The sequence below is a fragment of the Hypomesus transpacificus genome, chromosome 10 (assembly GCF_021917145.1).
Source record: "Hypomesus transpacificus isolate Combined female chromosome 10, fHypTra1, whole genome shotgun sequence".
Classification (NCBI taxonomy): Eukaryota; Metazoa; Chordata; class Actinopteri; order Osmeriformes; family Osmeridae; genus Hypomesus; species Hypomesus transpacificus.
The window spans coordinates 7,100,486-7,114,697 of record NC_061069.1 but is presented as its reverse complement, the minus strand read 5'-3'; the positions used below and the strand labels follow the sequence as shown (position 1 = coordinate 7,114,697).

The following is a 14,212-nucleotide window of genomic DNA, read 5'->3' as shown; positions in this document are numbered from 1 at the left end:
AGTCTCCAAGAAAAGCCCAGCATAACACTCAAACGTCGCTTTCATTGGCCGAGATCAGTCATATGGTCGCTTGAGCCCCACCGAGCTTAAAAAGGTCTAGCTACGTCTGCTGGATATAAATGGGTATGTCAAGCGGTTTCTCTTATAATTTGATTCCATTACTAGTTGAATGTTCAGAATTGATGGAAAGTTTGGATCACGGAGACACACGCATTTTTAAGCGACATATTCATTTTATAATTTGTGAGTTTATGAAAAGTAATTGTCAGGAACTTTGGGCATTGGGTATGCACGTTTTGTTGTACAGGGATGACCGATTGTTGATCCGGTGGACGGAATTTGCAATTCATAAAATAAATCTGCCTCTTTGTTATACACTAAACAATCTGCATATGCGTGATAACAAAATTCGGTTGGAAGTTGTGAGGTCGACAACGAAACCATAATCCAAGTGCGTGCTGGAATCCAATATCCGCAGATAAAACACTGTGCTTTCTCGCCGCATTCTTTCGTTGGTAATGGCTGTAGTTCAAAACGTGCAGACCCATTAAACAGAAGGGTGAGGTGACGCTCAGCACTTGACGTAATCTTTTCCGTTCTACTCTGCGGCCAGTGGGAACATTCTCGAAGATGTTGGGAGAAGAAAATAATAGGTATTGCACGTTTTAAGGCAGCGTGTGCGTTATATGACAAACGTTCTCCATTCTCTTGTAAATATGCTAAGTTAAATATAATTCAGGGTGTTGCATCATGCTTTTTTTTGTCTCCCTTAGTTGTGGCGCAGTGACATTTGCATTATGTAGGAATGGCAGCGCATGCGCAATAACACATAATATTATGTTGCAGAACAAGGGTAAAATCACGAGGAAATCGATGTGGGGGAGGGGCACTGGCTAGACATGAGACGAGTACCACCAGTACCATAAAGGCAATTGTAACAAGGGTGCAGTTGTGCAGAAAATCAACATAATTATGTTGATCACTGAGGGGGTCTTCTCTATTTGAGAAATTATGCATTATTGGGCAATTGCTGTAAATTCCTCTTGAGCTGTAAATGTAAAGGTTTGATTAAACTACTGACCAGTCTTTATACAAATAGAGTTCCTAAGTTGAATATGATTTACAATAGCTTGGCAGTTAAGAATGTATTCAGTTGGGTACTAAACATTGCAATGCAAAACTGTGAGTAAACACTGTAGCCATTGCACTAGGCTTGTGTCATCTGTCAAACACAGACACAACGCAACGATACATGTATATTTTATTTACACAATACTACTTTTCACTTTAGACATAGTTTAGTAAGATCAGGGTGCCCCAGTCTTTACAGGTCTGCTCTCACACCAAAGCCAGGCCCTGGAGGGGGTTCTGTCAGGCATGTCAGTCCACCTGCTGGCTCACAAGAGAAACGCCCATTCCTGAGAGAAATAAAAGAGTTTTACAATATTAACAATCAGTAATTGACAGTTATGTATTATGTTTAATATACTCTTAATTTAATGACTAAAAGTAATGTTGAAGCAATATGATTTTTGAGATCCTAATTTTAAAAAAATTGCTTAGTAGTCTGTGTGACAAAGGAATCCGAAGGATATTCTTACCTGGGGCCAGGTGCTGGGATGGTCCCAGCTTTGAGTTCATCAATGATCTGCTCTATGTCCTTGGGACTAAGGTCCTCCTGAAAACATGAGGGAAGCAACACATTATTCTTTTATGCATCTGTGGCCTGTTTCATTCCTTACATAGTGCATGCAGTGTATCTAAAAACTCACATAATAGTTGTCATTGATCTGGACCATGGGGGCATTTACACAAGCACCAAGGCATTCCACTTCTATAAGTGAGAACATCTTGTCTGGTGTGGTTTCTCCAACCTTGATGCCTGTGGGAAATTATTAAAGATAGTTTTAGCCTAATGTCATTTGATGATGCATCATCAACCAGGCAGAAGCAAAAACACACAACCATGAAACCCTTTCAAACAGACTACATGTATTTATTATCTTGCTCTTATTGAAAGTCTACATATGCTGTATAAACTTAGTAAACATTTGTATGCCAGCAAGTCCTGTTTATTTATATGTTTGCTCCTCATCTTTGTTTATCCTTAATATACACATTAAAATGTTATTCCTCTAATTTCATGTATTTTATTGGGACCCAATGTGAACAGCATGGTTGCTTTCTTACCCAGTTTGTTTTTAATGGCCTCCAGGATACTGTCAGAGTTACAGAGCATGCAGGGTGTTGTGGTACAGATCTGAATGTGATATTTTCCCACAGGTTGACGAAGGAACATGGTGTAGAACGTTGCTACTTCATACACTCTCATCGGAGGGACTTCAAGAACCTCTGCAACCTAGTTATTTAAAACAAAATTACAAACAAAACTTGACTGTAGTAGTGTCTGGTTGGCTACAAATCTGATGAGTCATAATACTGTCATGGTTGACATAATATTCAAGACATCATCTCTTTTTAACTTAAGTCCGGAGTAGTAAATTCTGGGTACCTTGTTCATTGCTGATATTGGGAGCCATCCATTCTGTCTTTGGGCCAGATCCAACACAGGAATGGTGGCAGCTTGCTTGTGTCCTTCTGGGTACATGGAAATAATTGCTTCAATCCGCTAAGGAAGAAAGAAACAAAACTGCTTGTAAACAATTGTGGCGTGGACTGTAGGAAAATAGATAACATAGAGTATAATAAGAGGTCATTACATAATTGTTTAACATTTCTACTTTGCAAACAAAAATAAACAGATTACATGTACTCTGCATGAACCAATTCTTTGAACACTTGCTTCGAATAAAAAACACTCACCTTCTTATTCTCCTCAGTAAATTCAAATGGAGTATCTGGGTTGTTATTTGGGGTGTCCCTATGCTGAAATAGAAATGACCAGTATCAGAACAGGTCCCTTTCATCAGCCCAAGTCCATCCAAAACAAGCATTTCAATGTGTCAGTGTATCTAGCAACAGAAAATTACTTTATTCATAAAAGTAACCTCTGACCATACTGCCCCCTTGTGAGCAGGAGAAAGGTTAGTCGCTCATACTGACAATAACCTACTGCCTCCAGATAATGAGGGGCTCCAAATAATCACACTAATGAGGCACCACTTTTACCAGGGGACTGTTACCATGCCATAGTTCCACTACCTGCCACACACATGCATGTGAATTTTCCGTTGACACAATATGGTTTTGAAAAAGAAGGACACCAGAAGGCAGGAAAAACAACAATTGAATTCACCACGGATTTTAATCAAAAGCATCTATGTTGTGTCCAGTCAGAGTGGCTTGGCTTTGGCTGTTTGTTTTCTTCACAACACTGAAATCGGCCAGCACCCAATGTATCTACTTGGTAATTACTTATATATGTATTCATATTTTTTATTATCTGGTGATGGAAGGAGAGCACACAAGTGGCCACGGTATGCTGCATTTAGAAAACTATTACAAATGTCATCAGCAACACAGAACATTTGAACACTTACCACAAAGATGCCCCCAGCTCCAGCATGGGCTGCGGACCTGTGTAGGCTCCGCACCTGTTTTGCCTGTGATCGAGGAGATAGGACACGGTGAGTTTCATACATTTTATGAACTCATTCAATCGTACAACGTGAACCTCTTGGCGTATTAATATTTGGCTTACATGTACAGTACCAGTACATCTGTTGATGACCAAGACACATTGTCTTGGTCATCTGGTGCGTGATATAGGCGCTAGCTAACTACACAGCTTTAATGTGTGGCACTTGTCCGAGATCATACACATCACCACCACCACTGCCTGTGGCACAGGCAGCACGCATGTATGTTGACATCCATAACTTATGGATAACTTAGCATGCACAGCATTAACAGCTGTCGAACATGCAGCGTAGACGGGGATGTCTAATTACCAGATCCAATTCCAGTCTGACCATACCAACACATACAAGATACAAAAAAGCCCTATCCGATTATATAGTAATGGTATATGTAACTCCCTCGCTTTGAACTGACGTTAGCTTGCTAGCTATTCACTAATAGGCCGCTGCAACTTGCCCTTGTGAAGTGTCATGACATGTAAAACGGAGTTTAAAAAACAAACATCTACATAGTTTACTCAAAATATACACCCTTTAATATACTTACCGTCTGCGATACAGCAGAACGAATAGCCGAAGATAAAAACATTCTCAGATAGCTTGTTTGTCCTGTTTCAGTTTGCCGACACCTACGCTACAGGACAGCAATGGCTGACATCAACACAAGTCGATCATCGATTGGGAGGGTCTGATTTACGCAACGTCTGCAGTCCACTCAATCGACAACAAAACATTAAACTTTCGGAATATAAATGTATGTATCCTAACTTGATAAAATGTTTGCTTCTCATTTGTGCAGTACATATTATTATAACCGTTTAATATTGTATTTTTGTATATTATCTAAATAATGAAAGTAATACCATACTAATACCATTACATTTAATTAACTAAATAGAGCGAGAAAATATAACCATATCACTTATGGATGAGTGGGGCACAGAAATTCAGTGCTAATGGACGAGGAGCGAAGTTGTTTTTTTCTAGGAATACACTACACCCTCTGTACCACCGCTCGGCGTAAATACACAGTATACCGACTGCATTCCACCCACAGAGATTCCTCCTGCTAGCTAAATAATACGATCAACAGACCAGGGTACACCCAACCAATGAAAAGGTGGGAGTGCCAGTGTAAGAATTTCGATTGGTTGCCTGGGAACTAAGCAGACTGGAAGTGACACCAACCATGGGATTAGGGTTGGGCTCTACACAGACTGAAACTGTTCCTATACTGGGGCCTTGTTGCGTATTTATCTCTGGAGGATAGTCAGATCAGCAGGGTCTCTGGATTGACTCATTGACCTGAAACTCAAACAAGATCTCTGTTAACTATGGTTGTCCCTGGATCTCATCATAGAGAGGACAAAATGTATCATCCTCCTAAAGACCTGAAAAAGGATGCACATGTGCCTGATTTCTACTCCTATCTTTCACTATACAAAAAGTCTGTTGATGAGCCAGAGGGTAAGTTAGATTACTTGCAAATACTGTGAATCCGTGTTTTGTGTGCATACGTGTGCTTGTGTGTGTATGTGTGTGTGTGAGCGTGTGTGTGTGTAATCAAAAATGTATTTCTAAATCACAGTGTTCTGGAGGGAAGTTGCTGCAGAGTTCTATTGGAAGAAACCTGCAACAGGACCAATTCTTCAATATAATTTTGATGTTACTAAAGGAAATATTTATGTCAAATGTATGGAGGGGGCCAAAACCAACATGTGCTACAATGTCCTGGACAGAAATGTGAAAGACAGAAATCTTGGAGAAAAAGTTGCATATTACTGGTAAGTTAGCATGTCTCAACACAGGGAAAATGACTGTGCACAGCTATGTGAGGCATTTCAGCCATTGTCACTAGCCATAGATCCCAAATAGTGCCCCTTTAAAAGAGAACAGGGCTTACAGGTCTGAGCTCCAGATAGAAACTGTGATGGCACTGATACAGCATTGCAAAGTAGTTTTCCCTCCTACAAGGGGTGAGTGTTTACACATAGCAAACCACTAGGTTCAACAGCATAGAAAACTCCATAGGTAGGCCTAATTACAGTACAAAATATCAGTAATCAAAATATTTGCTACACACCATAACAAAATGAAATATTGTATTTAATTTTAAATACCAGTCGTGTTTCATTCAGCTTCACACCTGGGTTGAACGATCATCGAATCAAAGACGTGTCTGGTCTCATGCAGATTACCCTACACTCAAAAAGGTGTAAAAATGGGTACAATGCAAGAACAGTAATTGTTTTGCCACAGTGGTTTTTACAATAGCATACAGATTACAACAACAAACCTCACAGTGGAGAACCGTATAAAAATCCAGTTAAAAAGGAGCTTTTCAGTAAGGATGTCCAGCCTGATGGACTTGATTGTTCAGTTTGTTGCAATAGCCCACTGGGCTTGTACCAAAGCTGTCAATCTCAAGCAGTTACAATATGAACATTTCTTTTCAATAGTGAGATGCATTTTCGATAAAATAATTTGCTTAATTCAGTAGACAGTTGGTTTTTACAATTATTGTGGCAATCTTAGTAGAAAAGTAATCCCCTCCTTCCTGCCAAGAGCATTTCTGACCTTAAAATAAGTTAGATAATGATTCAAGGAAATAGAGCACTTATGTTGCTCATAGCAAAGAAACAAAGCTGTTATGAAAGTGTGTAGAACTCTTGGTAATGACAAATGATGTGTCGATGGCAGGTAATGAATAATGTGTCTTAGATACTTTTGTGGTTCTGGACTAAAGATACTATCTTGTCAGTAGTCTGTCAGCACTTTGCTTAAAACATGGTGCCAGGTGCAGTGGCTGATGGACTAAGAGCAAAGGGAATTGCCCTGCGTAGATAGATTAAATATCCCATGATATTAAGACTAATACCATATTAGGTAATACAGGCATATTTCACAAACAAATTAAAATCAGATCCTGAATTTTAATCCTGATTGAAATCCAGTTTTAAATACAATCTTTCCCAGACCAGAATCAAGGTTTGACCAGGCACACTGCCATGGTCGCTTGGTTATTACTGTGTATTGTGCAATTTTGTGCTACATTGCTGTTCAAGAATTATCCTGACTGGCATCCAAACACAATATAGATAGAGACAATGGCAAAGACCATGCTGCCATGACCATGCCTTAGAAATAATTATTGATTGAAATTACAATGTACCATAAGGGGAGTAAAGTCTTAAATGAAAAAAAGTGTGGTAGATTAAGTTTGATATATTTATTGATTTTTCAGGGAAGGGAACTCTCCTGATCACAGCATGGCTATTACGTACAGTCAGCTGTTAAGTCAGGTGTGCAGGTGTGCCAACGTCCTAAAACAGATGGGTAAGACTTTATCAGTGTTGTATAACAAAATGAAATAAATAAAAAACTATAATTCTCACCATATGTTTCTGAAAATTCAAAGCCATGATATATGTATTTGCCAATGGCAATAACCTTTTATAATGAGCCAACGTTAAGAAGACACTGAAAACACCCAAAATATTTTGGGTATTTTTTACAGGAGTCAAGAAAGGAGACAGGGTGGCTGTCTACATGCCTATGATACCAGAGCTGGTCTACACAATGCTGGCCTGTGCCAGGATAGGAGCAGTGCACTCCATTGTAGTAAGTTGCATATTTGAACCTCCTCAACTTCTATTGCATGGGTTTGGAAGATTCACCTGAGTTTTGTGTAGTTTTTATAACCTATTTTACCCCTGGAAAAACCTAGCAGTCCCATTGTTCTCCACTTGCTCCTACTGTATCAGCTGTTCATGGCCTGTGAAAATAGACTGGGACTGCACCTGCACAGAAGAGGGCCTATCATTCTTCCCAGGGTCCTTTTCTTCCTGCCAAGGGTTTAAATATGGGTCAGACTATAACTGTCCTCATGCAATTTGAGATGGGATCATTGTAAGCATGATTCCAGTCAGCCAAATACTATTTTTGTCACTCAACCTCTTGTATCCATGTGGAGAAGTGTTGTGGTTGCCGAGGTCATCTGGGAACTTTCAGGGTTAATTTTGATCCAGTATGTGAGGCTATTTTTGTCTGAAGGAATATGATTGACCCCATTGTTCTGTCATATGTGATCCAATTAACGTCAGATGTCCATCACTGACATCAAACTGAAATGACAAAACTTGTCAAAGTTTGTTTAAGAAGTTCAAAGTCCCACACACAGTGGGACTTGTGATGTTCTTAAAGTGGGACTCTGCCTTTTTGGAAACCAAGTACTACTTTAAAGAACAGTACAGTAATCTGTAGAAGGACCTGGCAAAACGACTGTTATTCTGTATGTGTCTTACAGATTGAGCTGAAATTATGTGTGTGTGTGCTTAGTTTGCAGGCTACTCCTCTGAGTCCTTGTGTGAGAGGATTCTGGATGCCCAGTGTTGTATCGTGGTGACGGCAGGTAATACAGAACGTGGGCCAGGATGCTGCTGGCGCACCCAGCCAGTAGCATGTGGACCTTCCCCCCCAACTTCATCACACCACAGTTGTGACTAACCACATTTGACGCTGTAAAGAGGTTCCTCTGGTGTAACGTGGCCTCACCGTTGCAAACAGACCCTCCCAGATGAGGTGATCTCACCTCTCTCTCTATGTCACAGATGGAGTGTACAGAGGACAGAAGCTCATAAACTTGAAACAGATAGTGGAAGAGGCACTGGAGAAGTGCCGGGACAAGTAAGTTCTACAGCCTTTGCTATCTTCCGTGTCTTTACAACGGCTTGTGTTTACCACAGCCACCTAACCCTGGCAATGTGAGTCATAGACTTGCCACGCACACACAAGCACACACGTTCCTCAGTGCTTATCAGCTATTATCTGGGCTGTTGACGAAAAGCATCGTCTGCTCTCCAAGCTGTGTGGGGTTGCCGGGCAACACGGAGGCATCAGGGAAGTCCCATCTGTTTGTTGCCCGTAGCGATGTGTGAAATAACACGTATGTCCATTTCAGAAGAAATACAAAAGAATAAACACCCATAATGTACCCCGTAGCATTCACCACTATTAACACTATAAATTAGTGGGGGTTCATCAGTCAGAAATTAGAGATATCCTAGAATAAAAGTTAACAAGTTATTTTGAACCACATTCTAAAAGATGGTTGATTGACAGGTGTCAGTGGAAACAAGGAATAAAACAAAAAAAATGTTTTGTCTGAAATTGCCACTTATAGTTCACTTCTTTTCCCCCATAGAGTGTCCCCTACTGTTACCAGATGCCTGGTTGTGAAAAACCACTCGCTAAGGACAAAGAGCGGAGAAGCCTCAAACAAGCTGCAGATCCCCTGGGATGCGGAGCGTGATGTGTGGTGGGATGAGGTCATGGCAGATGTTTCGGACCACTGTGAGCCTGAGTGGCTGGATGCAGAGGACCCCCTATTCATCCTCTACACCAGCGGTTCCACCGGCAAGCCGAAGGTAAAAACATACAGACACACGCATGCACACACACACGTTCAAATCAGCCCATTTGGGAGTGGCGTCTTGTTAATGTTGACTGAGGCTCTTCAGTGCCAAGGACTATGTTCCTGTGTGTGTACCTTACAGGGTGTTCTCCACACAGTGGCAGGGTACATGCTCTACACCTCACTGACCTTCAAGTACGTTTTCGATCATCACCATGACGACGTGTATTGGTGTACGGCAGATATTGGCTGGATCACAGGACACTCTTACATCACCTACGGCCCTCTCGCCAACGGGGCGACTGGTGTTCTCGTGAGTAAAACAGGCTTATTGCTGCTGTTTATTAGACCTTCTCACTGGTCAAATGGTGTGTCAAAGTACACCTGTGATATCATAACCAACGTGTCAACATGTTGAGGTGATGTGCGATGATGTTGATGGACGTCATGTGTGTTTGTGTGCGTGTCTCAGTTCGAGGGCTTGCCAGTCTACCCTCATGTGGGCAGGTTCTGGGAGATCATTGACAAGTACAAAGTGACCACGTTTTACACGGCACCCACAGCCATACGCCTGTTGATGAAGTATGGAAAAGAACCACTGCAGAAGTAAGAAAACACACTCACACACCACACACACACCGATACATACATAAATGCACACACATACTGAAAATTCTAACAATATTGCACATGGTTACGCAACCACACACACAGTGAAATATAATTAGCCCATAGGTGCCATCTGTTGGACAAAAGTAAAATAACACAACCTTCCTTTACTCCTTTACTTAATGTGTCTTTTCAATAAGCTTCTCTTTGGTGCTTGTCGGGTAGTATATTAGAGTTGTTCCTTAGCCCTAACATACAGGCATATTTATAAAATGTTGAAATTAAGTAATGTACAACATTAAATAGTAAAGGTTGGCATGATCAATCCCTGATTCTAATAGGTACAATCTGTCGAGCCTGAGGATTCTGGGTACAGTCGGTGAACCCATCAACCCAGAAGCATGGCTCTGGTACTATGAGGTGGTGGGACAGAGCAGGTGCCCCGTGGTCGACACCTTTTGGCAGACAGAGACAGTGAGTGTTGAGCAACATCCCTCTGCAAACACGTGGCAAGGCCCAGACCCTGTTTCTCAATATGCTCATTTTGGCCAATGATTCAGCAAATTCAGGCCTAATCTGGTGTAGCTTGTCAATGAAGCTAGTTTTATTCTGTACAAAGTAGTCTTCCACCTGTTCATGGTGTGGTTGCCGTGCAATGCTGTCAGCTGGTGGCCTGATCTGTTGTGTAATCATACCTGCAGGGTGGCCATGTTCTGACTCCTCTCCCCGCTGCCACGCCTCTCAAACCTGGCTCTGCTGTAAGTGACAACAACTCTCCTCTCTTCTCTGTTTACATGGCCGATCCTTGTGCTATGTATACCTACACATAAAGATTGGATGTATTGATGATACATACAATGATTGCATGACTACAGAGCCAGGGGGAGAAGCTGTCATATGCTTGGGTTATTTCACATGTTCCTGATGTACAGACTTGCCTGGTCAGGTCCTTAGTATTGGATTTGAAGAAACAGTCAATGCTTCAATCCCATAAAATGAAGATGTATAAAGTCTGTATAAAAGTTTTTTTTTCTTTTTTTTCTCTCAGACATTCCCCTTCTTTGGGGTGGAGCCCACCATTCTGAATGAGCATGGGGAGGAGCTGGAGGGGGAGGCTGAGGGCTACCTGGTCAGTACAGCTATGTTTTCATTCAGGAGCACCATCCTGCCATTTACAATTATGGCACAGTCTTTCTTAATGAAAGTCTTTCAATATTCCTACAGCTCAGTGTTTGTTTATTATGTTGTCCTTGGCCCTGCAGGTGTTCAGGCGACCCTGGCCTGGTATTATGCGTACTGTGTATGGAAACCAAGAGCGGTTTGAGAACCAATACTTCAAGAAATTTCCAGGGTTTTATGTAACTGGCGATGGTAGGTCTCTTCAGCCACTTCTGATAAACAGCTTTATCTGTTCATCAGACACATATGTTTTTATTGAATAGGCACATTTCTGACTATATTTACTCATGTTTGCATGACTCTGTTTGTTCTTTAACAGGTTGCAGACGGGATAAGGATGGCTACTACTGGATCACAGGCAGAATAGATGACATGCTAAATGTGTCAGGTAAACCTCAGGCGGTGAGCCTTCTAGTGAGAGTCGACTATCTACTACAGTGTGAGTCTGTGTGTCAACCCAGCGGCGTGTGTTTCCCTCCAGGCCACCTGATGAGCACAGCGGAGGTGGAGGCAGCCCTGACCAAGCACGCGGCCGTGGCGGAGGCTGCCGTGGTCAGCCGGCCTCACGTGGTAAAGGGGGAGTGTCTCTACTGCTTCGTCACCCTCAAAGACAGCAGGGAGTTCAACCACAAACTGGTGGAGGAGCTGAAGGGACTAGGTAACTAGGAGTTACACTTGATTAAAGATGACAAGTTGGCATTGAGTTTTTTGACGCTGGACATTCTTTCACATCGTTGCCTGCTTCATTTTTGATTTCAGTGAGAGAGAGAATTGGGCCCATCGCCACACCAGACTTCATTCAGAATGCTCCAGGGCTACCAAAGACTCGCTCTGGTAGGTGGCCAACAACAAGAGGGAACAATAAATCTCCCTGGCTGACTATCAGCCTTGTCGTTTATTGGGACCTCGTTTGTCAACAGGTAAGATTATGAGGCGAGTCCTGAGGCAGATCGCCCGGAACGAGAAGGATCTTGGCGACCTTTCAACCCTGGCGGATCCTAAGGTGGTGGAGGTCCTCTTCAGTCAGCGCTGCGAGGCAGCAGCGTGAGGCATCAACACAGACCTTCTTTCTGCTCTGGTGCTGATGGATAGTTTTCCCTTTGTGCTGGTACCAGATCAGCCTCAGGGTTGTTGTATGCAGACAATATGCAGACAACGTTGTTGAGGGATGGGGTCTGGGCTGGAAATCAGGGGTAGGTTCATCTATGTAGGAAAGCCAGTGGAATACAATACAGTACAATGGAGTAGCTGTTGAGAATTAAATCCCAGCTCAAGTTGTGCATTCTGTTTCCTGTTTTAACTGTCACAACCCTTAGTAAATGGGATCTGTTGATATGAAGATGTCAATGGCAGATCATCATTAACGACACAATGTGGATCACATGGTAGACAAGCTGCTTTGCTGAGTTCCGTATATAGTTTGTATTTTAAATGTTGATGTATATTTACAGTTGGTTTCTGTGACCTGAAAATTAAATTGTATAACAAAATGATCTATTCTAGGTAATAAAATAATCATAAACACTTTTGACATCAGAAAGAATCTGATTTGATTTTAGAATCTCAAAGATGCCCCCTTGTGGTTAAACCAGTGCAGTCATCGACCAGTACAGTGGAAGTGTCTGTCTCTCTGTTGTCTGCAGTGGAGGAACATCTGGCTTTGATCATCTGACCAGGCCTGTAGGGAGGAACTGTTAGAAAGAGAGGAAAAGAGATAGAAGAGAGGGAGACCAATACCTTATTTTAGTGCATCCTGGATTTGTTGGAGCTGAAATCACAAGCCTTTGTTTTCCTTTGAAAAGAAATCTCTGTTTTTGAGATGACATCACAGAGCCACAGAAGTTCCTTAGGTCATTATGTCTCTTGTTTTATCTCGCAAACCCAGACCAACAAACACACACTCACACGCCCCTGCACTCTCCGCAGTGTTGTTGTCACGAGCGACATGGGGAGGGGACAGCGACACCGTGTTATGTCATCACCTCATGAGGTGTGGTTGCTACGACGATGGTTGCCTTGTCACCCCTCTCCAGTCCTTACTGAAGTCTGCCAGTGGTTTCCTCTGGGAGGGTTGTGCTCCCTCCGTGTCAGTGGCCACAGGATCAGCCGTCGTGTTCTCCTCTCTGTCCCCCTGGAGGCCGCGTCCCAAACACCTGCAGCACAGAACGTTGCGCAATCAAGTCTCATGACATGTTGTGTTATTGGCCTTTCAAAAAAAAAGAAGGTGATGACTGATTTATGGGAAATATATTTGGAATCTCTGAAATGGTTGATTGAATCAGGGATTCACCCGGCACAAGGTGCAACAACCAGGATATAAAGCCACTTTGATGATCCAGTGCTTGTGTCAGGTTGGGGTGATCTCATGAAATAAACAGTTCTGTATATTCTTGAAGGCTTAGTATATCAGTTTGTTTACTGCGTGCAGCCTTTTTGGTTTCTACAGTGCACACCATATATCATAGTTTATATATTATGTATGAGAGACACAGCCTGGCCACAGAGGCTGTTTGACGTGCCCTCTATTAGTGTAAAAACCTCCTGTGGTCCTCAGCCAGCTGATTGTCACTCTCAAGATCAAGAACAACTCGGTCACCACAAAACCTCCTTGTTTCACCTGACACAAGCTATTTCAAATTCAAGAGTTGTGTAATCAAGCCAGCCAATCAAGCCAATCACAAACAAAGCTTGCCCATGCTGATATCTTTGTCATTCAGGGAGATTGTAAAAAATAATAGCCATCTATTTTGTACAATACTTGAGAACAGCACGACAGCAAACTATCTACATCTTCCTACAAGTAAAGCTACATATTGTATTCACGCTCAAGCAAAAAGGAGAGGCTCAGCTTTATTCTGTAAAGCATCTTTACCCCATCCCCCCCACCCCCACGCCCCTACCAGTCCCCAAAGGATTATGGACCCAAATCCTTCGCATTGTGTATGATGTGTCACAGGCTCAGAGCTAGAGCCCCTGTCTTTCTCCTTCAGCCTCCATCAGCTGCTTTGGGACCTGCTCCGGGCATAAGACCCGCTGTCTGTGAGGGAATGATTGTATGTGTGTGTGTCTGCAGGTGTGTGTGTGTGTGTGAGGGCTTGGTGAACTTTGTGCAGCATATTCACAGCTAATTAGCTGCACTAGCTGCACAAAGGGCAAGTCAAAGGAGGTCGCAAATGGATGGGCTTTGTAAGTCAGTTTGAGTTGTTTCCTTTCAAAAGGGAAGACAGATGGCATAACTGAAATATACACTCACAGGGAGCCACTGATCTTTTTTCTTGAATGTTTCCATTCATGTAACGAATGTATAGATGTATTCAGAACCATCTTTAATACCTTTTGTGTGACATTGTTTTTTAATACACATAAATAAATATTTGCTTTTCCCAAAAATGACATCTGCTTGTAGGAGCAA

The 14,212-nt window shown here is 42.2% G+C and overlaps 2 protein-coding genes and 1 long non-coding RNA gene across 4 annotated transcripts; 2 read left to right on the top strand and 1 right to left on the bottom strand.

The window, feature by feature from the left end:
* Nucleotides 1-37: 37 nt before the first annotated feature.
* Nucleotides 38-2,359, top strand: LOC124472913. 2 transcript variants are annotated; one of them, XR_006956666.1, is made up of 2 exons: nt 38-123; nt 2,284-2,359. It is a non-coding gene; the product is annotated as an uncharacterized LOC124472913 (long non-coding RNA). The 2 variants fall into 2 exon arrangements; XR_006956665.1 differs by lacking the exon at nt 38-123 and adding an exon at nt 133-653.
* ndufv2 (NADH:ubiquinone oxidoreductase core subunit V2) lies at nt 1,249-4,647 on the bottom strand. Its single transcript, XM_047028055.1, has 8 exons — nt 4,147-4,647; nt 3,501-3,563; nt 2,824-2,886; nt 2,513-2,629; nt 2,191-2,359; nt 1,773-1,882; nt 1,602-1,678; nt 1,249-1,418 (listed from the first exon to the last, which is right to left on the bottom strand). Exons 1-8 carry the CDS (start codon nt 4,186-4,188, stop codon nt 1,325-1,327), a joined length of 735 nt encoding a protein of 244 aa, XP_046884011.1. The 5' UTR covers nt 4,189-4,647; the 3' UTR covers nt 1,249-1,324.
* Nucleotides 4,648-4,809: 162 nt separating this feature from the next.
* On the top strand, nt 4,810-12,336 carry acss2l (acyl-CoA synthetase short chain family member 2 like). Its single transcript, XM_047028048.1, has 17 exons — nt 4,810-5,066; nt 5,188-5,383; nt 6,844-6,935; nt 7,117-7,220; nt 7,938-8,010; nt 8,210-8,285; nt 8,803-9,025; nt 9,155-9,325; nt 9,485-9,618; nt 9,963-10,095; nt 10,323-10,379; nt 10,670-10,750; nt 10,884-10,992; nt 11,120-11,188; nt 11,282-11,458; nt 11,560-11,634; nt 11,721-12,336. Exons 1-17 carry the CDS (start codon nt 4,934-4,936, stop codon nt 11,846-11,848), a joined length of 2,031 nt encoding a protein of 676 aa, XP_046884004.1. The 5' UTR covers nt 4,810-4,933; the 3' UTR covers nt 11,849-12,336.
* The last annotated feature ends 1,876 nt before the right edge of the window (nt 12,337-14,212 follow it).